Below are 27497 nucleotides of genomic sequence, written 5' to 3'. Positions count from 1 at the left end.
GTGGTTTAACCCCAGCCAGCAACTAAGCCCCGTGCAGCAACTCACTCAATCCCCCCCAGCGGGATGGGGGAGAGAATTGGAAGGATAAAAGTGAGAAAACTCTTGGGTTGAGGTAAAGACAGTTTAATATGTAAAGCAAAAGCCGCACACACCAACAAAGCAATCAAGCAATTCATTCACCACTTCCCATCAGCAGGCAGGGGTTCAGCCATCTCCAGGGAAGCAGGGCTCCATCACACGTAACGGTTACTTGGGAGGACAAACGCCATCACTTCAAACATCTCCCGCTTCCTTCTTCTTCCCCCAGCTTTACGTGCTGAGCACGATGCCACACGGTATAGAATATTCCTTTGGTCAGTTGGGGTCAGCTGTCCTGACTGTGTCCCATCCCAGCTTCTTGTGTACTCCCAGCCTCCTTGCTGGTGGGGTGAGAAGCAGAAAAGACCTTGACTGTGTGTGAGCACTGCTCAGCAACAACTAAAACATCTCTAGGTTATCAACACTGTTTCCAGCACAAATCCAAAACATCGCCCCGTACTAGCTACTGTGAAGAAAATTAACTGTATCTCAGCCAAAAGCAGCACACTGGAGTTGATGGCATGATGGATGGCTATTTTTACGGATGGTGCTGTTAACTGTTAAGGCAACTTGTTATTATTAAGGCAGATAGTTGTTGGTAAGAGTCACTTAAAGTTTCGTCCTTGTTGAGAGACGCTGACGTGTTGAAGAACCAGTCTCATCAGCTGATGAGCTGATTTCCTTCAGTTCTTACTATTATGAGGACTGGTGTCTTTTCGTGGATGTTATTCAGAGACCTCAGAAGACCAAACTAATAAAGCAGTAGTGGTACCAGGTGATAGATGGCATGATTTCACACCCAAAACATGGTAATGTAGCATAGGAAACAGGATTCTGGAGGTTTGTATTTTCTACTCAGCTTTGCCATTGATCTCTCAGGTGACCTAGACGAAATTGTTTCAATTGTTTCAGCTGCAGATTCCATATATTTAAGCAGCAAGTAATAACAACACTTTATAACGCACATTTAGAAGCGCCATGTAAAACTCTGCATAGGAAGTAGCTATTAACTGTTGTTATCTGTAATAATAAAAACAATGGCATTTTCAACAGAGACTGAAGTTTTGCAATCTGTCCAATACCATTACTACTAAATGCAATCTCTCATTTAATCCACAGCTGCTGCTTTTATATCTTGTCCTAATGCAAAATGTATTCTTACCTTTTTTATGATTCTAGTGCAAGTTGGAGTTTCATGCATGTACTTCTGGCAAAACCATCACAGCTCGATGCGAAGGGCCCTGCCCCTGCCTTCCAGGACCTGAAAGTTCAAAACATAAGATGGAGAAGACTGGTGAGTTGAGCTGTTAATGCAATTATAGCAGATTAATTGGTTCTTGCTATGTCTTCAGAAAACTTAAAGACAGACATTTCTTAACTAGATTTTATATGTAACACTTTCTGAGAAAAAGCTAAGGTACAACTAATCCTTTTCTAAACGTGTAGTGCTTTCCAACATCTTAACTGCTGCAAAACTAACACCACTTGATAGAGTCTCATAGGAAAACTTAGTTCTGGCTAATGATTCTCATTTTTTGAGTGAAAATATTTTGAATGAAAATATTGAATCATCATAAAAGAAGACGGAAAAGAAAAAATACTGCTTGTTGGTTCATTACTTTATAAGTTAAAACGAAAAAAAATCAGTAGCCTGTGTGTTAACCAAAAAGTCATTTGAAGTCACACATGTATATTATATGGGATCTGAATTATCATTTTTATCTCTATTGTTATTGACATTATCATTAGAATTCAAATAAATATGTATAACTGTATTTATATATAAAATTGTTTCAACAACAAACTCCGTGGAAATGATGTTCTATAAAACCGAAGGTTGGAATCTCAGCACAAAAGGCCATTTTCCCCCCAGCTCTCCGGTGAGTTCTCTGTTTAGGTCTGTAAGCTCAGTGAGTTAATTCACTCCCCCAGGACTGTTCCAAGGAAGTAAGCACAAGCTGTCTTGGAGTGACCTCGTCCAAAGGGAATTAGTTCTTGCAACAGAGATTGACTGAAAGTGAAAGTCCAGCAGCAGAGCAAGCGCCGCGGCCAGGTTCTAAGAGTTTCCACCCTGCTCTGGGGAAAGCCCTTTGGAAGGGAAAAGAATTGTCGCTTGTGGTTTCTGGAAATGAGAGCAAGCAGATGTGCTGGTGAGAGCGTCTGTGGTAAAGTGAATACTAGCCCGTTTTTAAGTACAGTGTTGTCTCCCCTCTCTCCGGAGAAACGCCCAGAGAGTTAACTCACTCACAGCTGCTGGGCTCCTGTCTCTATCAGCAGCTCACAAAGCCAAAGCGGTGACTTACGCAGGGTTTGCTCTGTCATGTTAAGCAGCGAAATGTGCTTATTTGCCCTCTGCACCACGCAGAGCATAAAAAAGATGAAGCTTTGACAGTGATCTGTTGGACCCAAAATATTTGAGAACCTCTCTTTGCTCTTACTTCTCCCCTCTCTGGATACGTTCTGACAGTAGCAGGCACAGAAACAGAAAAAAAGAGTTAAAACGACACATCTTCCATTTAGTTCAGGCCCTGTCGCTTCAGCTGAAAACTGATGAGCCTGCTGGTGGTGCTCCACACACTGTAGCCTCTAGCACAGCACCAGTTTTCACATCAAGCCTCCATCTGCTTTCTAGAATAAGCAGTAACTCTTGAAAATGGAGGTTTATTCAATTTTTTTGCAAATCACAGACATTTTTCTGCATAACTATCAAACTTAGATGAAGTATTTTAGATGGCAAGGCTCTGAAATCAATATATAACTGTAATATTGTTTTATGTGGCTTGAATCTTTTGGTTACAAAATACCCACTGATAAATTGCCTTATTCATATTTTCTGTTTCGTGTAGTCAGGCACAAGCACATACTTTTCTTCTCATAAGCTGCTCCCTACACGCCCTCTTTGTTGCCCTTATCAGAAAGAGTATCAGATTAATAAATCTTCAGTAACATTTTAAGCTTACAGTCTCATTCACACAAGAGAAAAAATATTCTAATAACCCTTATCTTGATAAATGCAATTTGACAGGGTAGATGTATTCTGAACCCTAGTGTTTTGTTTTGCTTGACTCAAAACTTTAACTCCAGCCAACAAAGCATTCTTTTAATGGATTGGGTGATCTGCAGAGCAACTCTCCTGAAGACTTTTTCAAGAGGAGTACTGTTAGCTCAAGTACTGAGCTAACGGTACTCCTGCCATGGCCCTGGTGACAAGGGTATTAAATGCCTCAATTCTGCCATCTTCAGTGTGGCATGAATAGTGCTCTGCCCCGCTGGGGAGCCCAGGCACCTGGGGAATGAGGGAAACCATTGCCGGGTGTCTATGGAAACCTTCAAAATACTGAAGACACTAGTCACCTCCTGCAGCAAGCGTATGCAAAGAAACTGCTCGTGAGCCTGATTATAGTGTCGTAAACAAGATACTTGTACAGGCCTGGGAATGATTGTCTGCATGCGTGTATACGTATATGCAAAAAAAAAAATATAGCAGTATAATATTTTGCTTTATCACTGGCTGTTTCTTTCTGGGGTTAGGTGCTGAAGTGCCCACAAAAGGACTTGGTATTGAGAATCAAATAATCAATAGCAAAGGGGCTTTCTAACTTGCTTTATCTTACATTTTCTTCTGGATCTTTGAATGTGCCAGTAACATGCCAGTTAAAGACTTCCTTTAACTCACTTCTTCAGCCTCCTGTCTTCAAACATTGTCCCTTCAGTTGACCCACTGAGTGTAATGGAGTCTCAAGCGGCGTATTTCTGAGTTTGTCAGTCTTACAACGAAGAGCTCCCAGGATTTTTCATGGGAAAACACAGTAAATGCTATATGCTAGTATAAATTTTACCCAGGTGCAATTTTAGCAGCATCTGAAGAGGGATTTGGTATCGTCTGTGTCTGCCCTTTAGAGCCTGGAAGCCAGCCAGCTTTTCTCAGGTTTGTGGGAGAATTATGAATTCTAATTGCTGACCAGAGAAAAAAATTCCATAGCACTGCCTTTCGTAAGATTCTTTTATTTGTTCAACAAGTATTGTCACCTGGCCTTGGTGAAATACGCCCTGACCAGTATCTGAGGTGACACGTGTGAGATGTACAAGGCAATCACGTGGCCGTTCCCTGAAGCCTGGTCATGGCAGCACTCGACTGATTCCCCCTTCATCAAATCTCCAGACCTCCCAGTCTGGAGCTTCTGACTAGTGTTTTGGTTACTTGGTATCTTAGTGTTTTCTCTAGTCTTCACACAAAATCATTTCATTTTCCTCATATGGTACTATAGAATCATTGCTATTGCTGAATTGGTATAAAAATCAGTAGTTTGATTTCTCATATAAGAATTTGTGTAAAAGAATTGTGTAGACAGTTGGGACTCTGTTTCTGCTCCTTATTTAGTTGCCAGGTTTGTGAAATCCATTCACATACGGCATAATCTTAAGTAGAAAATGATAGAGAGCTAAACCTCATGCCTCATACAGACATGTCAGTGGAAAACACTAAGGAGAATTACAGTGCAAATGCTTCCAGCAAAATGGAAAATCAGCTCTTAGAGCTACTGCATAAACTTTTTTATGCCTATTATACAACAAGGTTAAATGTATGTGGTTGTGAACTTCCAATTTGAAGAGGGTTTGCATTAATCTTTACACACTCGTTCAATCATATTCAAATATTATTGCATAATAAATTACTTTCAGAAATTAAAAATGTAAAGGAACATTTAATTTCCAGAGTACTGTAATTCTAAATGTCATGACCTTTTTTTATACGCTTGCGAATAAAATTGGCAGCAGCATCAAAGAAAAGCAATCTAAGTGTATATGCTCAGAGGTGACAATTGACTGCAGAGTCTGAGTCGTATTCTTTCCTCCCCCCTGGGCTCCTTCAAAAACGTCTCTGCTTTGAGGATGAAAATCAAGACTAATAATCATGTTAAAAATTAGAATTCCTTTTATAGTGCTAACTGGTATTATGGAGATGTTAATAAAATAACACAAATACTAGCAAAACAAAAGTACACCAGTACGATTATCTTTAATGGCAAATAACAACAATAGAATCTTTCCACCATAAAGTTACATTTTTGAAGAGGTGGCAGGATCGTGTTCTTCATTTTCTTAAATGGAATTTTGAGTCAGACTCTGAGAGGTAGAAAACAGGACTCTGAGAGGGTACTAATGGAAGATTTCAGAAACGAAGACAAGCCCTAACACTTTTCCTCTTTTTTGAGGTCCATTTAGATGGACACTTGATATGCTTCATTATTCACAGCAGTATCCCAGCTTTACAATATGCTTGCATGATAGCCATTGATTTTCAACTTGGCTACCCAGAGACGAGCATTGAGCTGTAAATCTGCCCTGAGGTTAGCTGCCCTTTCAGACCGTATGTCCCCTTCTATCTAATACTATAAAATGAATAAGGCTATAATTTCAACAAAGGAAAAGGACTGCTAACTGACTCCTAGTGGCACCTAAGGGACAGAAGTTATTTAAGACAGAAAGTCCTGTCTGTTGGTGGTTTTCAGTGTACCTCTTTCCAAAAGCTCTGCAATATTAACTACTGTTCTCATCAAGCGTAACTTACTTTGACATTAGCTGAAGCTTCTAAAACCCTCCATGAACAAAGGACTTCAGACAAGAAACAGCCAATTTTAGTTCTTCAGAACCTACTGGCAAGGGGAGACATTTTTGCCTTGAATGTTTAGTTCATTCTATCAAAATCATAGCGATGATTGGGGCATCTCTTGGCAAATGTGAATTCGTAGTCGCAATAATGTGGTTCTGTTGGCTTCCTCCATACCCGTGTGACTCCTGTTACGTGTGTTAGTGGTGTAGTAGCTCAGGGGGGATGGTAAACATTTAATAGCACATCAGGGCTCTTTCTGACCATACCCTCTTCTAAGAAGTAGAGTGCTATACTCCCAACATACTAGTCTTCATTTGTTGCCGTCAGGGTTGCAGAGCCACTGGAGCATGAACAGATGCATTAATTCAAAGTAGGTTTATCCCTATCTATGCATTGTGTCTTTTTGACCTTGCAGAAATGCCCAAGGCAACTTCTAAGAAAATGCTATCATCTTGATAAGGGAAATGTAGGGTCAATTGGCAGAAGCAAATCTGTTTGATTATACTGAGTGTTGCTTACATTTCTAAAGGGAACCAAGAGAACATTTTTAAGTTACAGGAATAGGTCTTGGCAAGCTCAATCAAGAATCTGCCTTGTTTAGGGTAAGTTTGGGATATGAATTGTAGCATTTAACTACCAGCCCTATTGGGTGTGATGAATGAGAAGGTCTAATGTTCCATTCCTTTATAGAACACTTAGTGCATGAAGTTCATTTGAAGAAATCAGTGTCTTGTTTCCCAAATGAGTTGTATGGCTTCTTGCACCTGAATGACTGACAACTAAAAGAATTTAAAGTCTTGGAACTAAGTCTTTCTTTGAAATCAACTTTCAGCAAATATTTTGATTTCAAATTGCTGTTGACAAATTTTCATGACTGCAGAATGCATAATTTTAAAGTATATGAAGATGAAGTACGAGTCTTCTTTTGACATTAAATTTTCAGGTAGATTTTTAAATGACCTATTGGAGTCTCAAACTCTGGGAATGGTAAATCAAAAACATTCTAAAACTAAGATTACCAAGAGTTTCAAAGCTTTGGTATATCTCATTAAAACTAGGAGGGGATTTTTTTCCTGTTTTACAGAGGAGAAATTATGTTCGTTCAAACCACAGAGTAACTTTTGGTGCAGGGCAGAGACAAGGACATGGAATACAGTGGGGTGTGTTCCAGACACTGTCATAATCCTTCTCTAGACTTCATCAGTAAAGAGTAGGATTATTAGCTCTAAACTCTGCAGGATCTGATATTCTTGCTCCAAAATTTTCTGTATGAATACTGTAATTCAGTCTTTTCATTATTACATCATGAAATGACCTTACCCAAGTAAATCTGGGTTATGTAATATCTGTAAATAACAGTAATTATAAAGTAATTACTATTATTATTACTATTATTTTGCCTGCAAGCTTTCACACAAGGAGATCAGTCTTTATTATTCCTTTCCTGAAAGGATGAAAGATGAACTTCTTTCATTTCTGCTAGATATTGTCTGTGAGTTGTGAAGTGGCTGCACCCAATTAATATTTGATTAAAAGAAAGTGAGACGCAGGCAAGAACAGATACCTTTGCTCTTCATGGATGGCTATTACCATCACCCACTCCTATGAGAAGCAAAAGCAAATAGCTTCAAGACTGAGGCAGCAAAATCAAGTTCTTGCCAGGGTCAGAAGAAAGACGAAAGTAATGGTGGCTGAGGATGTTTTGTTCTGCTGCTTGACCTTACATGCATCCTTTTGTGCGTCAGAGAAAAGCCGGAGCTTATGAGGGAAAGGCTGCACATTCTACATATACCTATTTCATGGGAAAACGTGTATTTTTGTAGCTGTGTTATGTTAAATGGAATGCACAGTCTTAGAGCCAAGTGAATAAAATGTTCACATGCTGAAAAGGAATAGAGAAAAAAGCTAATAATGTGAGTAAGAACATGTTAATTGATCGATACACAAATACTAGGTTTTCCTGATATGTTTTTCATATTCCTACACCACATCACTCTGATATCTTTTCCTATGTCTATGAAGGAGGTGTATCTTACCAAGACTCACGTGCAGAGCTAACCTTGGAGTAGCTCAAGAAGGACCCATTAAATGCAAGTCCTTTTGCTGTAGATCGGAAAGATGGTAATGCCCTTACAAGAGGTTTGATTGAGATGGCACTGGGCCCAACCCTTTGCTGAAGGAAATGTTGGTGTGATTGTGTAGTCAATACTCGACCATGTCCACAAACTGCAGAGGATTGCTTAGTTAGTGTTTGTAACTCCCTACCTGGGTGGGAAGTCCTCAGTGTATTCAGTGCATCTGGCTCTTTCTGGTCCATTTTTAAAATCTGATCATCCTGAAGCATTTTTAACTGAGCAATAGATGTTGCTGAATGGGAAACATTAAAGCTGCTGTTATTTATATAATTCCAAAATTATATCACTTACTGTCCCGTTAAAACATACATCATCTTTGCGCTGTCTAGGCTAGCTACATATAATGAAGTGATCAATAGCAGTTACTGCCCTCCTTCAAATTCAGTGAAACACCTTAATCAATGCAATTTAACCTCAAAAACATCCAAAATTTTTGTAGTGACTTTGCTGTATTGCACGAGTGAGGTGGAAGGAATTTCCATGGCGTACAATTAACAAGTCATCATGCAGAACAGTTCCAGGTACTGCAAAACCCTTGCAGATAAATCACATGCAGAATCTACTAGGTTTTGTTAACAAATTGGGACAGACCTTGCAAGACCTTATGGTAAGCAGCTATCACACCTGAAAAGTATGGTAGTTCCCTGAAGAAGGCAAGGAGGTGTCTTGGATCACGTAGATCAACCCAGAAGCCAGATTATTTTGTAAGGCTTCCTTTTCAATATTTTCATGAAAGCAACAAGAATGTAGAAGAAAAAGGCACAGTATAACCTTGTATGCAAAGTATTGCACCATTCCATCCCAAAATCAGCTGATAAACCCACATTGAGATGGAAAGGATCTCCAGCTTCCATAGAGGTTGCACGCATCTGGATTCACTGTTAAGACCTCATGTAGTGCTCTTCCTTCTCAGTTTATGCAACTCTTAATATTCCTTTTTTTGAGGAAAAGTTAAGGCTGGGCATCTACATTTCAAAGTTAGCAAAAAACTACTGTAAAAAAAGAAAGTAAAGAATGCAGAAGGTAGCCATCAATAAACTAAAGACATTAGCCATGCCACGTAGAGAAATGGGAGGAAGGTACTACACAGTTAGATTTAAAGCAGACGCAAAACTATAATTTTGAACATGTGTATTTTTTCAGGTCCTAGCAAATAAACCTCAATAATTTCTTTCTGAGAAGCTGCACTTTTTCCGATAGAGATAGCTGAAAATATCCATTTCTTAGCTGTTTTCATTGTCTGAAATTAAAAAAAAAAAAGACTGTATTATCAATTGAAAAAACAATTTGTGCTCTGAGTTGAGTCTTGTCAGTGCAAATACTTGTACTCAGCAGTTACTGCTTGAGTAAGTAGGTCCATTGTCTTTGGTGAATGAGGTCATCTGACTACAGTTAAGGATATCAATATTTGTAAGACAAGGCCTTTAGCTATTTATAGAGTATTTTTCCTGATCCCAACTGCAACTGGCTGTGATTGTATAATTAGCCAACTTATAATGTGAATTGTGAATTTTACAATTGACAAAACAATTCTAAATTTCCTTTTCATAAATACATTGATACATTGATACATGATTCATAAATCATCTTTTAGGATGTAAGTGTGAACAGTCATAATGGTATAGTTCTAGAGCTCCAACCTTCACAAATAAAGAGATTGCAAACATCCTATCAAAAATCACTTCCCAGTTTGAGCAAATACTATTGGAATTTTCACCACTGTTTGTTATGCATATACTGAGGTTTTGAATTATATGTGTGAAGTATTTATACAACAGAAGTGAAATGCATATTTTTGAACCATTGCATTTTCCATCATAGCTGTGTTGTACAGGAGAATTGCCTGCCCAAAAAGCTTTGTTCGGATTGAAGAGTAAATTCAGGTTTGAACCTCTGATATCTGAACACTTTTTTAGCAAAGAGTATAAATTAAAATATTTTTTGTACTTTCAATACAATTATATACAGAAAGCACTTGGTTGTATATATGAAGTATGTGCCCAGGTGGCCAAGAAGGCAAACAGCATCCTGACCTGTATCAGCAAGTGTGGCCAGCAGGAGCAGGGCAGTGATCATGTCCCTGTCCTCGGCACTGGTGAGGCCGCACCTCGAATCCTGTGTTCAGTTTTGGGCCCCTCACTACAAGAAGGACATTGAGGTGCTGGAGCGTGTCCAAAGAAGGGCAGAGAAGCTGGTGAGGGGTCTGGAGCACAAGTCTTACAAGGAGCAGCTGAGGGAACTGGGGTTGTTTAATCTGGAGAAGAGGAGGCTGAGGGGAGACCTTATCGCTCTCTACAACTACCTGAAAGGGGGTTGTGGTGACGAGGGTGTTGGTCTCTTCTCCCAAGTAACTAACAATAGGAAACGAGAACGAGAGGAAATGGCCTCAAGTTGCACCAGGGGAGGTTTAGATTGGATATTAGGACAAATTTCTTTACAGAGAGAGTGGTCAAGCATTGGAACAGGCTGCCGAGGGAGGTGGTGGAGTCACCATCACTGGAAGTGTTCAAAAAACGTGTAGACGTGGCACTTCAGGACATGGTTTAGTGGTCATGGGGGTGTTGGGTTGATGGTTGGACTTGATGATCTTAAAGGTCTTTTCCAACCTTAATGATTCTGCGATTTTGTGAAGCTTGCTTTGACATGAATTGAAAAGGAGAAAGAATTGTCCCCTGTAGAAGTTGGTTTGCATTTTGGTCTGATTCTAAGGTTTTGCAACTCGGCACAGAAGTACTGACCACAGCAGACCCCATGGTTAAGGGACAAATTAGGGACCATGAGTTAGGGACAATACCATCCGTTAACTCACTGTCATTTCTTTGGCATGATCTTCCTTGGATTTGATCAAATTACAGCAGGGTCTGAAATATGAGACAACTTCTGCTTTAGGGGCAAAAGTGACAGAAGGGAGGAAAAGGCAGCATTAGAAGCACCACACTGTTCACTTTGCTTCTTTCAGGTACTTGCTGAAACGTTGTTGGCTGTAGTAGCAACATCACTGTCAGCAGGATTTGCACTTTTAGTAAATGCATCTCTTTAACAAGATAACATGCCAATAGAATAATGTTGAGCCAGAAGTCCTGTCATAATTTTTTGAGGTTGAACCAGGACATGAGCCATAACTCTTCATCATTGCTAAATAAAGGCTAATCCCAGACAGCAGCAGGAGACAGGAACTGCATAAAAATAACTGTCATAGTGTAATTATTTTAAAAACAGTAGGATTTTTTTTAAATTGTTTTTAAATCTCATTAAAACTTTTAAGGCTGTGCTACTTCTCTGGCAGCTCTCTGTGGCTGAGACAAGGCCGTATGTTTTCATAAGCATTTATAGCCGTACTGTTACCCCAGGCTGCTCGGCGGGTATGGGTTTCATCCCTTGCCCAGGAGCAGTCACCACCAAAAATGGAAATACTGGAAACAAATTGATTTGCGAGTCTCATCCATACAACCGGTCGCTGTGGATTGCTTTACTCCCACATCAAATTCAGTGCAGAGGCTCCAGAGAGGAGCTGATGTTTCTAGTGAGGACGCCCCAGTTGAGGCAGACAACTCGGCAAACCCAGATCCGAAGTGGGCGCAGGTCCCATGGGCAGCACCGGCAGTACCCTGTGTCACTGAGCCTGCGGGTAACTTCCCGCTTTGATATGCAAAGGTTACAGGTGCCACCGGGGTGTCTAAACCCACATAAAACAGTAAGAGCATACTTAGACAGCTCGATGGTAATCAGAGTTTCATAAACAGTTATTAAATGAAATGTTAAAATGGTTATTGATTTTTTTTTCCTATAAAGAAAAGGTTAGAAAATGACAGACGTAGTAAACAGCACCAGCAAGTAACAAAAATTTTCAGACAAGAAATAATTTTATTTTGGATTGCCAACAGAAAACTATTGAAGTGGCACACTGTGTTGATAGCAACACTGTCTAGGAACAGCAGGTGCTTGTGTGCTGATAATGATAATCAGAGCACGAAAATCTCTCTCATCATAAACAAAAACAAATAAATAAGACTGTTTTCATATAGTTTTTTCTCATGGGTATTGATTTCTGCATTTTTGGGAATAGTTCCCTAACTTTTAGTACAGGAAAAAGTTTGTAAAATCTCCAGAAAACTGACAGTGAAATAACCTATAGTGCTTATTGCTGCAGTGTTAAGCTAAAACATGCCTAGTGCGAGGAAAAAAAAACCAAACCTTTTCAATAAAATACAGGAGGAAATAAGATTTTTGAAATTTCAAATACATTTTTTTTCTGGTTGGTTGGTTTTGGGTTTTATTCCTGTGGTATCTCAAGGATTAAATTCCATCTTTGGCTACTCCAGTATAAATCTGGAAAAGTTCCATCAGCAATGTTGAGCCAGTGGGCTTTGGTAAAGTTATTGAGTCTATAATGGTATAAATGAATGTAGACTAGAGCCCCATTGATTGTTCCAGACAGTTTGTTACTTTCTGTGCACTTCTCAGCATTGTGTCAAATTAATTCTGAGTTTTTCTGTTTCTAATTCCCTGATTATTAGTGTAGAAGAAGGGAGATGGTATTTGAGATATCACCACTTGATTCCAAATATATAGACTTGCATATTTCACAGCTTTCACTATCCAAACAGGGAGATCTGTACATTCATCTTCCTCTGAAGAATTGCATTTTTTTGTAATTCAGTTTAATGGACTGTGTGTAAATAAATTAAAAAAAAAGTTATCTGCTTCCTGTAAAGCAGACATCTCTCTCTAGAGATGGACTAGAATGAGAATCAGGATCTGCATCTGTGAGTTACTAAAATCTGAACGATTTGGCTCTAGTCCGTCTTTGTCAGAAAAGACTCCATCATCCATGGAAAATACCCTTCAACACAAAAAATAAATTTCAATATTAGAGAAGCTTGCAGGCAACCAACATGGGATCTTTCTGCCCCAAATGTGACAACATACATGTGTCTATTCAGTTAATTTTTCAGATACGGGCTTAAAATCTGGAGACTGGGATTGGTTGCTCGAAATTGCAGTTTAACCTTCCCTGCAGGTGTCCAGCCTGTCTGGAGATCTCCTTGGGACTAGCTTGGACATTCAGATCTGTATTTGGATCTGAATTACAATGCCTTAGGCCCCTACAAGCATTCAGACATGCCTTTATAATATTTCTAATTAATAGTAGCATAGAAAGTGCCTAAGCTTGTGTCCAAGCAATCTGTTTATGGTATGATGATTTTCCAACCTAGTTTTAATTGCAATTTTCTAATACTGTGTTCCACTAAGGGAGACAGAATTGATGATTGTTTGTTTAGAAGTGTATGGAAAAACAATTTAGTTTCGTTTATGAGAATATACTTTATACAATGATATCACTATATTCTTAGAGTTAATAAATTATGGCCTTGGCTCTATCTCACTTGTCTGAAGGTGATTTTATGTATCATCTTGTCCTATTTCTCAATTTGTTGACAGTGATACAGTCAGGGTCTAGGACTTATCAGACACAGAAAACAGGCAGATTTTCTTATTGTCTAAATTGTAAGTCTGGTCAATAACAGCAAGTACTCACTTATCAGGCAATCCCTGTCAAGAGGAAAAATGAAAACTGGGTAAAATAAAATCATGTCACAGTCATTTCAGGCAGTGAGTTGCATGTTACAAGTTCCTCATTGATCCTTCACAATTGTGATTCAGGTTTAGGCTTTCAGTTCTCGAAAGGGTTGCAAATATTCTTGGAGAGTCTAAGATGCAAAAAAGTAGAAGGGGGACGATCTTTTGAAAAACGCAGTTCCCTGAGCATTTTAGTTGAGACAAACAAAATTAGGCTTCATTTGGGACTGTAAAGTGAGAAAAAACTATGTATGTGTCTCTGTCTGCAACATGATTTTCCAAACAATTTTGCTACGTAGTTATTGTAATAACTCTGTAATATCTGAAAAAGGAATGCCGCCGTCTTTCTCAAGTGTGATACATCTTTTGTTAATGTTATGGTACCATATTCAGATGTGTTTAAGAAAACAGTTATATATAGAAGGTGCCTCATTCTGTTTTGTGGTTGTCACAAAGGGATTAATTAGCTTTCGCTTGAGGTATGTTCAGTTGAAGTGAAACCCAGGAAACAACAGAAACAACTTTGTCTCCAGAAGTCCCAGTGCCGAGGTACCAGTATAGCACTTTTCCTGATAAGAGCTTAAGGGCCTGAAAAATACTGAATTCACAGGGAAGTTTTGCAGACCTTGAGTCTTCTTTGCACCAAACCCAAGGTTTATTTCTAGATGGTCCCATCCAGAAAAAGTGAGAACCTCCAGTTCCAAAGTGCAGTGAGATTGGCCTGTGTAACATTGCAAAGCCTTCCCTCGTTTGCAGTCCTTTCTTCTGAGCCTGATGAGCTGGAGAAGCTTTGGAAGAAGCATCTCATAGATGAAGCACCTTATGTCTAAATGGGCAGTGGAGAATTAGTTTGAGGGAAATTGCCAAAACCACAAAACCGAACAGTGTTATCAAGTATGCATCATGCTTCCCTGTCATTTTACATATTAACACTATCCATTCTGGATGTTTTAAATAAATAATCTTTCATACCAATCTTCACCTTGTACATTTAAGATTGTTAAATGAAGCTTATTTATGAACTACTTTCCTCGATTTAGTAAAACCCTCTAAGCAAAGAAGAAATTCTCAACTAAAAAAACAGATCCGAATTTTTAAAGCAATTTATTTCTGTTAGTGAATAGTTGTTAAGTGTTTTGATTTCTTTTGAATGTATGAGGAGGAAAGACATAACCGTGACTGCTATACAGCATATACAGTAACTGCATTTGAGAATGCTGTTACCCAGAAGGCAATGAATAACTAAAATAGATTCTTCAATAAAGGAAGTGGGAGGAAGTTATCTGTTCAGTTTACGTTTTTATGAAAAGAAGTCAATCTGGTTGCCAAAACATTGGACAGTATTTCACATTTCCTTAAAAAAGTTCCTTCTGTATTTTCAATTGGATGTCCTTGAGAAGTGGAGCAACAGAAATGGGAAGAAGTTCATTAACACAAAGTGCCTAATTATACACTTGGGGTCTTATGAACATCTGCTTTAATCTAAGAGCTCTTTGGTTAGAAATGTCTAAAGGAGAAAATGACCTTAGTGTGCTAGCTGGTCACTGAACAACTATGAGCAACTATGAGCTGTGAAAAAGATGTATAATCCTCACGTATGTCAGGAGAGGCATTTCCAGAAATATTGGTAATATTTTACAGGGCACTGGTAAGATCTCTTCTGGATTCTTTTGTAAGTTGGGATCAGCAATGTTCATCACAGATGATTTCAAACTGAAATATCAGAGAGAATGAGCTTTTTTTCTACCTCAGTCGAGAGCTAAGCTGCTCCTGTCACTGACATCTTTGTGCTTGGTACAAACACAAAGTAAAAGTCCCGTCTCCTAAAAGTTAACACTACAGCACTATAGAAAACATGCGTTGAAGACATGAGCCTGGTACAGGTATTTAAATGTATATATAAAGTATAAATATAGCTTTAAGGCAATTATTTCAGTATGCATTAAGTTGAAAAGAGTATATTTTTGCACATAATTTTATAGATTTTTTTTTTTTTTTTAGTCATATAGTTTAGGGTGTGAATGAAGAATTCGAGGAAGGGGGAAAGACATCTGCTACTTGTAAGAGATTTGGAAAATATGAGCGCATGGCAGCATTTCTCACTGTCGAGGTTCTTCTGTTGCAAGGGCAACCTTGCAAACATCTATGCAGTCATGTACCCAGACTGATATTCTTTCTCTCTTTCTTTTTCTCACTGTCTTTTTTAAGACCTGACTTTTAAACATCAGTAGATTCTATTTTTTCATTACCAACACTACCATAGTAAAGGTGATTGAGGAGTTTCTGTTCTTGGGCTGCTGTAATTTCCATCACAGTTTTGCAAGGCTGTACAAAGGTGATGTGTTACTGCTGAGTCTTGGGGCACAAGGCACTTGGCTACATTCTTGTGACAAAGAATTCATAAAACAGAATTTATGTGGCGCTTTATGGAACCAGCTGATTAACTGCAGCCCTCAATAAAGGAAAGATGCTGTATGCAATTGAAGTACAGGTATAAAAGAGTGACAATAAAGAAGATGCAAATAAAAACAATATATTAAGTTTCTGAGAAGCAGATTCATTGGCAAGTCTTTGAATTTCAAAACAAATTCAGAACCTGCTGATACATGGTGATGCTATTTCATGTTGCACAACACCGCTGTTAAGAATGAGGGTTCAGAAATAAACTACTCCTCCTGGCCTTGGGAAACCGAATTACATTAAAGCAGCTTAGGTTTTAAGCAAGGCTGGACTTGTGTGTCACACTCTAAGAACTAGTGAAGGCCACAGAGTAGCTCCTGCATTTAACTTATTATAAAGAGAGATTATTTTCTTATTTTATGGCAAAAACCTACCAGGTTCCAAACACATTTATGTTAGGTTGCTTGATTGGGGATATTTTTTATCAGCAAATGTCACAGGAGGTTATTATATTTGTGAATAACTACACCCTAAGTTTGTAAATAATCCTCAACAAAATTCCAATTATTATTGGAATTCCAATTTCTATAATTGGAAATTTTGGGGAAAAAAATGAAGAGTTTGAGGTTGCTCAGTATAATGTGTGTTTACAAGATGATTGGAAGTGACTGAGGCTTGCTGTGTTTTTTCTTCCCGCTGTAGTTCGCACAAGCTTTTGCTACACATGATGTAAAGGTTTGTCTTCAAGCCTGCTCTGATTATTTATTAACGTCAGAAAGTGTTATAGAGTACCCATTGGAAAACCTGAAACGTGTCTGTATAAATGACCAGTTCTTTGTGGTAGAGCTGCCATGTACATGAAAGTGTTGTATGGCCAACTCTTTTACTAATGCTAAAGACAGTGCTTCTGTGGCAACATTGATAGTGAAAAATTCTGTGGTTTATTTCTCCTGGTGCTTCAAATGTATGAATATGTATTAAATGTGTTATAATTTGGACTGCTGGAATCCCTAAGAAAGGTGTTGCGTGAATTTAGGTTGAAAAGCAGTTATTTTTCAAGCAAGTAATCAGGGGGGAAGTTCAGAAGCTTATTTCACTGGTATGGCAAGGGATTGAGAGTAGCAAGAAAGTTTTTGGTCATGAAATAATGGCATTATAGTTATTGGTGCAAACTGTGAGTATATTATCATGTCATTGCCCAATGTCTGCACTAAAGGAGAGTTAACAAATTGGTACCATCTTTATTAAAAAGCAGCCATAAATGCAAATATTATATACTATTATATTACAGCTTCATATTCTAGATGACAGCAAGACAAATTTCGGCATGCTCACTGATAGAGCATCTTCCTTGGCAACATTTTGACCAGTGTATTTTCTTACCCTAATTCAGATGCGAGAGAATACCAGTCTCCAAGCTCTTCACAGTCTTAGAGTAATTGCCATTTGTTTTTGTCCTTCACCTCTTTGCTCCTCTGAAAACAGATTGTATTCCACAGCAGGGTTTCAGAGATGAGAGGTAAAGTAAACCCTCCTCTAGCAATTGAATGCTTTGACTTACTAAAGTCACTACTGCTTGAAAGAGAAATTGGCTTTCCTTGAGAACATGTGAGCAATAAAAAAAACAAAGCTGTAGATGAGTTTGTATAAGGGCACATAAAATCCAAATTCCTCACTGTAGACAGTGAGAAGTAGAAAACTGATTCACTTTTTACTAGTGTGGCCATTGTATTTGTTTAAGTCATTTTAGAAGTCCAAAGCCTCTTTAAAAGTGTTTTTTTTCCCTGAGGAAACAAATGCAGGATTCTGTATTGCAAGTATGCCAGCCTTTAATGAGATTATGAGAGTCTTTTCCATGGGTCTGCAGTGTGAAAGATGTCCTTAGCTGTAGGTCACAATGAGTAAGAGGAGAAGAAAGAAGCCAGAAGAGATCCAACCAGCCAGCTGGTTTTATGGGTAGGTTGTTAGACAGGCTGTAAAGGACTGGTTTCAAATTTAGACCGGTGCTTACAAAAGGAGCTGGGTGTACACATTCAATTGAAAATACTAGTCTAATGCTGTCGGGCAAAGCAGTTACAGTATTAGATACTTCAGGAAATTTTATTTTAATAGAACGGAATGCCCTGGGCTTCTGCAAATGGCTTCTCTTCCTCCTTCAGAATACCCAGACGCAAAATTAAACTTAACTTGCTTTACTTCACAGACGACTGTTTTGAATACATATTCCAGCCATTATAGCAAGGATGAAGAGTGGCATTGATACCACAACGATAAGTGCTGTGTAAATGCCTACACACAGAGATAAGGCACGAGGATAGTCACTCACCAGCTAATTCAGGATAATAAATGAAATCTAAAGTGAGATGTAATTTGTGTTGTTAATAAGTCTCTTCTCATGTTAGTAGCGTGCAAATCTATGCAAAATGATTTGTTTTGCATAAAGAAATTGGACTGGAAAAATGCCACTTGGCCTGGCTACAGAAAGTCCTTAACAAGTTGCCTTTATTGTGCAGTGCTTGCTCCCTCACATTACTCTTCCCAGATAACCTGTATAATCTTAATCTAAGTCCTAGGCGTTCAAGTAGGTTCTTATTCCAGTTCCTCTGGCTGCCGTTAGATACTAACCAACATGCCTGTTGTGGGCATTTTAGCACTTTGTGCCATCAAAACCCTTTGAGTTCTTTAAGCACCTTGCTACTGTTAATGGATTCAACCTCACATTGCCTCTGAGAATTAGGGATTCATTTTTATGCACAGGAAAACAAATGCACACACGGCTTCTGTGATTCATACACCATACTTCAGATAACCTCTAGCAGAGATTTAAAGCTCTTGCTTTAATTGCTGGACTCAGCTTCCTTCCAAAACCATAATTACTCTCCTCCATAGAAAGACATCGCAGGTGGGCTGCCGGAGGGCTCTTCTCCAATTCTTGCTCAGGTCTTTTTTGTGTAGACACTTACTTTGCTTCAGGGACTGTAGTGTCACGCACGGGCTTTTAATTTCTTTTCAGATTTTGGAGACCAGCTTCTCCCTCACTTTTTTAAATGGCTGTCTTCTGCTGAGAAGTGTTAATATCGTTTGCGGAGACCATCTGCCCTCTCGCCAAGTCGGGGTACTTGGGTTCCGTACGTGGCTGTGACGCTTGCCAGCTTTTCCATTTTCAGCAAAGTTTCTTATCCTCTCTTTCCCTATACGTTTCTAAATATAAATTAGGAATAGCAGTCAGCTTCTTGTAAGGCTCTGTCAGCCCTGTGGAAAAATTCCGTGTTTATTCTCTCTCTCTCTTTCCGTTTGATTCCCCACTGGCTTTTGTATGTGCTTCTCTCCCGGCCTTTTTCCCCAAAACCAGTACTGTGCAAATAATGATTTTTCAGTTTACTGACTGGACTGGAAAGTCAGGATTTGAGGGGGTAATTCTTGGTAAAGTAAAAGACCTTTTAAAAAACCGTTTAAAAATGAAATCTGGCAGTTTTTGAAGCTGCAGTTTTTGATTTCCATCACTTTGGAATGAACGAGCTTAATTTCAGCACGCGGTGGGCTGGCCCAGGCTGGAGGCCAGGTGCCACCGACGCTCTGTCACTGCCCCCTCAGCTGGGCGCGGGAGGGAACGGCTGAGGAGAAGCTGGTGGGTCGAGGTGAGGATGGGGAGAGATCCATCAGCAACTACCCTCACGGGCAAAACGCTCAACTTGGGGAAATTAGTTTAATTTATTGCCAATCAAAATCAGAGTAGGATAATGAGAACTAAAACCAAATCTTAGAACACCTTCCCCCCACCCTTCCCTTCTTGCCAGGCTCAACTTCACTCCCCATTTCTCTCCCTCCTCCCCGCGAGCGGTGCAGGGGGACGGGGAATGGGGGTTGTGGTCAGTTCATCACACGCTGTCTCTGCTGCTCCTTCCTCCTCAGGGGGAGGCTCCTCACCCTCTGCCCTGCTCCAGCGTCGGGTCCTTCCCATGGAGACCGTCCTCCACGGACTTCTCCAGCGTGAGTCCTTACCACAGGCTGCAGTTCTGCACGAGCTGCTCCAGCCCGGGTCCCCCCACGGGTGCCGTCCTTCAGGAACAGGCTGCTCCAGCCCGGGTCCCCCCATGGGTGCCGTCCTTCAGGAACAGGCTGCTCCAGCCTGGCCCCCGCGGGGTCCCAGGTCCTGCCAGCAAACCTGCTCCAGCCGGGGCTCCTCTCTCTCCCCACGGGGCCACAGGGGACCCTCTGCTCCGGCGCCCGGAGCCGCTCCTGCTCCTCCTCCTGCTCTGACCTCGGTGTCTGCAGGGCTGTTTCTCCCACTCCTCTCTCCAGCTGCAAACGCTGCCTGCCATTTTTTCCCTTTTCTTAACTCTGTTCCCCAGAGGCGCTGCCACCGTCGCCGATGGGCTCGGCCTTGGCCAGCAGTGGGTCCATCTTGGGGCCGGCTGGTGTTGGCTCTGCTGGACACAGGGGAAGCTTCTGGCCGCTTCTCACAGCAGCCACCCCTGAGCCCCCCGCTACCAAAACCTTGCCGCACAAACCCAATACACAAAATTTCAGTGCTTCAGCTTATCGGTATCAATTTGTAAATTATTTTGATTGTCTCAAAACTCCATTTTCCAGCAAAGAAACTGTATGCCAAATAATAATAATAATAACAACAATAATAATAGTAGTCATCCTTTTCTCCACAGGAGTGCAGTAACTTCCCATGATATTAGGTATTTTCTCTTAGTGATGATTTTGCTTGTAGGTAACTGCACTTGCTTGTGAAGGCTTTTCAGTTCTGGCATACTTCAGAGTCATTGCATCTGTATTTTAGCCTCTTGTACACTTTTTTAATCTGTGTCTGCTCTAAGTAGCAAAAAATCATGGGAAGTTGGAAGAACATTCTGGAGAACTGTACGTTTGCCTAAACAGCACTGGGCATGGGCCATCATAACAGAGCTTTAGGCTAAGTGAACCTCGTATGGACCATCCCATATTCTTTTATTTTTTAGTGTCCTGTCCCCCAAGCAATTGTTTGTCTCCCTAGGTCTCAGAAGATGCCCAATATTTCTTTCCATTCTGCTCAGAGTGAACCTGCTCAAATGCCCTTTGAATGCAAGTTCAAATGTCCTTGACACCTGGCCAAAATGGAGCTATCTCCAGCAAGAGGACATGAAAGCAAACCTCTTTCTTCTTTTGCACTGCAGTAATCTAAGGATAGTTCATAGTTGCTCTGTGTCAGTGTTGTGATAGATTATTCTTCCATATCAAGGAGATGTAACCAGCTCCTGCAGAGACCACATCAGTAATTCAAATTAATCCTGAAATAGCATTTGCTGATCTCTGTTGAAGTATGTGATAATCAGTTCGAACAAGCTGCAATGATGATTCTCACTTCTGTGTGTTAGATATCACGCTTGACCATATTATGAAAGGAAATGAATGGGTTTTTGTTAAAGTGCTTTGAGTAGTTAACATATATAACAATAAGTGGCATTATCATTACAGAAAACTCTTCTTTCTTTCTTTTCTTGTCATGATTGTTCTACTTCAAATAGACTTTAAATCTTTCAGTGTTAGCGGCTTGTACCATACACATAGGTCTGGCAGATGCAAAAAATCAGAAGTTGTAGGGAATACCTATTTTCAGTGGAGTTCTCCAAATGGTAGAGTTGTCACTCGCTTTAACAGCCTCTGGACAATCAGCCAGCCAAGATTTCTGCCTGCTGTAAATCCACATAGCTCCATTAAAGTCAGTACTGATTTATATCAGTGGAGGACCTGTCCTGGAGTATTCACAGCTCGATGGCGTCCTCCTTTCAATGGCAATAAAGCCAACTCTGAAAGAACAGAAGTTTAAAGCAGTTCAGTTCACACTAATTCATAGGAAGTGTGAGCCTTCCCATTGCTGTTACATATTTAGGATTCTGTAAACAACCTTTTTAGAAAACTAGAATTACGTATAATTTGGTGGTATGTTCCCCTCGCTGCCCTCAAGATAGACGTTAACCACTATTAGGATGGAAAGCAAGAGCAAACATGCTATTAGTAAATGCAGGTTTGTGCAAAGGTTTATTACCATGTTTCTCTTCTCATCTCACACCGGACTGTCACCAGCCTGGGAATTATGCAAGATCATGTTTTCACATTTTTCAAGAAAAGTGTCTCTTGAAGCTTCCTGAATGTGGTTTTAAAAGCTGTGATAGTTGAAATCATTCTCAGATAATTGTTTGGTTTTCAAAGCACACCTGAAAGTGAGAGAGGTTGCTGAGTCCATCTTTCAGGTAGGTTTCATTTCAACCCCTTTTCTGGATGCAGTATAATATAGTTTTTAATTACAGGTTTGTCTACCATGTAGTCCATAGCATCATTTTCCCATTCAGTACCGAATGTTCGTGTTTTAGCCATATGTCAGGTTGCACAATGGCGGAGACAAAGTTATGCTGTGTTTCTCCAAAGCTGCAGAGCACCAGGGAGAGCAAACTGCAAAGGGCGAAGAAAATAAAAGTAAAAAAAAAGTCACGTAGGCAGAGCAGTTGATGTCTGCTGCCCTGAAGAAATTAGTTCTTGTGCAGTTCCTGGCACTGATTTCCTTTGTAATGCTGCCCATCTTGCTAAACCAGATTTTTCATGAAGGGTCACTAGATGCATCTTCTAATTTTCCAGGTTCCTGATTTGAAACTCTGAGTCCTCATTTGCAGAAGTGCTGAGCCCCCACAAGTGAAGTGAATGGTCAGTGTGAAGTGAACATGTTAACAGTTTTCAGATACTGTGAAAAAGCAGGTCCTCAATACCTGGAATTAGATATCCAAAAATTGACTAGCAATGCCCTTCTTGTATTACAAATGCCTTGCTTTTTAATTCAAATTGCTATATAATAATCTCTGTGAATGGTATAGTGGCAACAAACAGCACTGGTGATTGATTAAACGCTTCAGCCTCCCTTCAGAGTTTAATTAATTTTAGCAGCTCTTTATTGCTTTGTAGGCTACAAAACAATAGAGATTATTGCCATTTTAGTAGGGAATAGAGTAGCTTCTTTGCATGTTGGTTGTGGTTTTTTCTCCTTTCTGAAAGCCATCCTATGCACACGAGCAGAAAGTTAACTTGCTTATGAGTTTCAACTGCTTGAAAAACCCTATCCCCCCTTTCTTAGGATGAATAACTGGGACGTAGCATTAGAGCTTCATAGCAACTTTCAAGCCAAGCTCTCTGACAAACTCAGCAGTGCCTCATTCGGTGACCTCTCCCCTGCCCTCACAAAGACCCCTGCCAGCCAGAGCTGCACGTCTCTCTGTATAACAGGATTCTTTCTAAAATCCCATTAAAGAGGAGTTTTCTCCCTTTAGGGCTTTTGTTGTTGTTCATTTCTAAGAATGTTCCTGTAAAGAAGTCACACCATAATAAAATTTTACATCTTTGTGATACAGGAGCCTTCATACTTTTTATTAATTCATTTGACACCTATATTTCAATTGCCTTATTTCTATATATCCACAAGTACACTGTGGGGGTACATTATCACTCCCTGTGATATTTTATACTCATTTTCCAGCCCTTCTTAGAAATTTTTTTTTTGCTGCTGATACAGAAATTGTTCCAGGAACCGACCTGTTTTCTCGGCCTGTCTCCCCATCCTTTTTCCTGGGAGAATTCTTGTACTCGGCTCTGGGAAAGTAGCAGCAGGGCAGCATCAAAGAGTCAAAAGGAGATTCTCTAGTGCTAATGCAATATGTTCAGATGACGCTCTCCTTCAGTGGATATATTGGCTTCTCCCTGTTTTCTCTCAGCACTTGCAATCCCCTTTTTTCTTGTATGACCTTGGGTCCCTTTGCAGTAAATGCCACAGTTTGAAACAATAACAAGAGAAGAAGATTACCTGCCACTTATTTTACTCTCTACTATATTCACTTTTGATTACTGTTTAAGTTTCACACAGAAAAAAACACAAAAACATAATGGCAGGAAGAGGATTACCATTGGTTCATAGTATACTTTGCATTTTAGAATCATTCTCTATTTGAGGCTCTCAGACCTTTTAGAGGTGAAGGGTGATTAAGCTCCCAACATCTCCTTAAACAGTAGATAGTTTCACACAGCATAAATACATGTGCACTATTGGCAGAATAAAGTTAGTACCTATCGCACAGGCATCTCACTCCTTTCCTGAATAATTTTTATCACTGCCATGAGAACAGTCATAGTCTGCCGTTTACTTCTCTTCCTAGCTTTTTTCTGTGTTGCAGAATATGAACATACAGTATATATAACCTATACAGGAGTCACTTGCAGTATGAAGTTAACCTTTTAAAGATTCAGTATTTTGATTATTTACCATTCCACCTGTTCCTCTCAGATTACCAAGGCAGCCAAAGAAAGGAGTGACCAGGCAGTCAAACTGAAGAACCATGAAAAGGTCATATTAGAAAATGTATAATGCATTTAGCGCACATTATTCTGCTGTCTCTTAAAGACTTTATGGGGAATTAAAAACCTCCCTCTTGTGACAGAGATCATAACGAGAACTGAAAATGTCACAACATAAATTGATTTTATGTTAATGATTGTAGCAAGAATGGGAAAGATTCAAATATTACTTTTTACACTAAACCTACCATTGCAACGTTGCAGTGTTGTGCTGCTTCATGTTTTCAGCATTCTCAGCATGTTGACCCTCAGGCTGAGGACTGAGCACTCCCCACGTGGGAACTGGCACTCACCTTACCTTGTGCTTGGCACACCTGGAATTACAGGAAGGAACGAAGAGCTTCAACATGTAAATTTAAGGAAACGAAACCAATAGCTTCATCACTCTAAGCCTGATCGGTATCATTAGCACAGCTCCTCCTAATCAGACTTGGAGGTGAAGAACAAGCAAAGCAAAACCACATTTCCCTCCATGCTGGGCTCCCTGGCAGACTTTAATGTTCATTTCCATTTTCTCTGTTGATGGGCTCTGTATGTTGGTATTCATACAGCCTTCTAGTTGGAGAAAACACAAAAACTTGGAGTCTAGCTTAGACCATGCTGTAGAATAAAACGTAAATGTATGCAGTTTGTGTGCAGGCTTGCGTTACTTGCACACTCTTATCACCTGCCTTGCTTATTCTGGACCCTGTTCATTTCTGGGAGAAGGAGGGACTGAGTGCTGGCACGCTCCTTACATTATTCTGGAGGTGGCAATAAAATGTACGCAGTAATGCGGATGATCTGTAAGGACCTAACTGACCCAGTAGAGTTGAATGACTTCCAAGTGAACAAGTCGGGCGACTGCTGCAGTGATAGTGCTGTGTTTTCCTCCGTCTCTAGAAAGTATTAACTTCAGCAGAATAACCACAAAAACACTTTCACGAGTAGCCTTATGATAATTTGCCTAATGGCTAGTAGTTAACAGTTTTGAAAAACAGGTTGGTAAAGTAGGGTGGAGTTCCAAGCAACTAGTTGCTCTCTTAAAACTGTTAGTGATCAGGTATTTATCCTTCTTTATTCTCCTCAGAAGGATATTGAGGCATATTTTCCAGAAATGGCTCACTAGTGTTTCAGATATCTCATAGGTACATAGATAAGATGGAAAATATTAATATCACTGTAGCCTAATTCTAAACAAGATATCAAGATACTTTTCCCCAAAGCACTTCCTAACCACTTATTCTGCTAAGTTTCTGTGAATGCCTTGAGAATATAGTATAGACTTGGGTTTATCTGCACATGGAATCGTTCTTGAAGAAAGCAGATGCTTTTTTTCTGTCCGTAAATAACTTCATATGTAAACAAGCTCTTACTGATACTCTACAAGAATTCTGGGAAGACACAGTAAAATAAAAACATAGATTTGCAGAAAAGATTTTTAAAAACCCAGTAATAAATGACATATTTAAGGAACTGACAGGTCTCTGCCATAGACAAGCAAATGTGAACAACAGGTAAGAGTGAATGGAACCTTCCTTCAGGATTTGCTGCTTATATGAAAATTCATGTGAAAAAGGGCAAGGTAGGCATTCAGGCTTCAGCAGTAAGCACCTGTTTATGTTCTCTTTTTCATGAAGGGGAAAAAAAAGTTGCCAGTTATAACTTTGGAAGTGAAAAATGTTGTAATTGCTTGATATTACCAAATAGAAAGTCCCATCTTTCTATTTTTTGCCTTTCTGCTAGCTCCTGAAACTTTGGGAGTCTAAATAAAAGAGGAAATAGAGGGCTTCAGTCAACTCTCTCAAGAACTGTTGTCATTATGCATAAAGATGTAGCTGATTATTTTAGTTGGAAAATCAATAAGAAAATGAAAAGATTTGAGGCAATGTGTAGTGTGGCAATGAAACAGAAACGGAAGGAAAGTTTGCGTCTCCTCATCCCTCTTACCATATCCTCCTTCCTAAGGTGTGCTGCTGTCCTCCAATGCACCTCAGTCTCTTTCTTTTCCCTTTCTGTCTCCCCTCAGCCGGCTTACGCGCGCTCTGTGCATCAGCATCCTGCTCCGTGCTCTTTCCCTGGCTCACACACCGCTACCCCAGCTGCAGAGCCGCCTGGTCTCCTGGAAAAAATTGCACCCTTCCCGTACTCAGAACGTGTCATGCGCCACTATAACTGCAGCTCATAACCAACGAACTACCTGAGCGCATACGGATTGGCGCTTCCTGTCCCCAAACTCATTGGTTTGATCCTGACTCTCTTCTCCTGGACACAAGACTTCGTAAACAGGTTCCCTCTAGAAAATGTCCATCTGCTTCTCTTCTATGTATGAGCTACTCCAGCTCTTCAGCCCTCTCTCATCCTCAGTTTCCTAAACTTTAATCCTATTTATACAATCTTCATTCTATATTATTCCTCGTCTTAACCGTAAATAACTAGAGGAAAAGATCATATCATAAGTATTATTCACTTCGTTACATTTACAGGTACATCAGCGAAGGATGCTCTGCAGTATGAGCTAATGTGCGTTTCAGAATGAAGGCATGTCCATTAAGTAAAAACTTACTGCATGGCTTCAGCTTAAAACCTGGGGCAGTTTTATCTGATTTTCATCTGATTTTAATTCAAGAATTTGCTTGCATGTGTAAAATCATTTCGATTAGTTTCTTTCCATTATCTCTACAGCCCTGTGAGTAATTGCTGCTGTCTGTGAAAGAGTATGTGTTAATATTTTGTTAGACAAGATTGTAACAGATGACTTTTTACTCTGATTTTCACAGACTGATAAACGTGATAAAGGGTAACTTTTCCAAAAAGACCAGTCTCTTTGAACTTGCAAGTCCATGTGACAAGTAAACAGGGTTCTTGATTTATAATATTCTGTGTGGAACATACTGTGATTAGACTCCAAGCAATGATGAAATATTGCCATTAATGAACAAGGAAAATAGCCAGCTATTTTATTTCAAATGACAACAGACAGAAGATCTGCCCACATCGTGGCATTCGATGTCAGGCTTATTTTCACCTAATCAAATTTGTTTCAATGAATGTCAAATAAAAAAATTACAAATGTAACATTTTGATTTGAACCTGTGACCTATGTTCCCACAAAGTCTATGTGTTTTCCATTAAGAAGGGTATACTCTGGATGGAAGAAAGGGGATTGATATACCACCAGTCAGCAATCTGTGCATGTAGATCCCTTCGGCTTGTAATTGTTATTAAAGTGGTTCACTGCACTCTCCATAAAGTGTTAAGTCTCTTGATAGGGGAGTACATAGACCTCTGTTTATTCTGAGAAACTTGTGAACTACTGTAATTCA

General features: G+C 39.8%; 1 protein-coding gene across 1 annotated transcript in view; it reads left to right on the top strand.

Moving 5' to 3' along the window:
• Positions 1–27497, top strand: part of SPOCK1 (SPARC (osteonectin), cwcv and kazal like domains proteoglycan 1) — a 317127-nt gene that overhangs the window by 253942 nt on the left and 35688 nt on the right. The window contains exon 5 of the mRNA XM_082006106.1: positions 1258–1372. Coding sequence (XP_081862232.1) covers positions 1258–1372 — 115 coding nt within the window. The remainder of the gene's footprint in view (positions 1–1257; positions 1373–27497) is intronic.

This window comes from Phaethon aethereus (assembly GCF_964289735.1).
Source record: "Phaethon aethereus genome assembly, chromosome: 14".
NCBI lineage: Eukaryota > Metazoa > Chordata > Aves > Phaethontiformes > Phaethontidae > Phaethon > Phaethon aethereus.
This window is presented reverse-complemented; position numbering and strand designations above follow the sequence as displayed.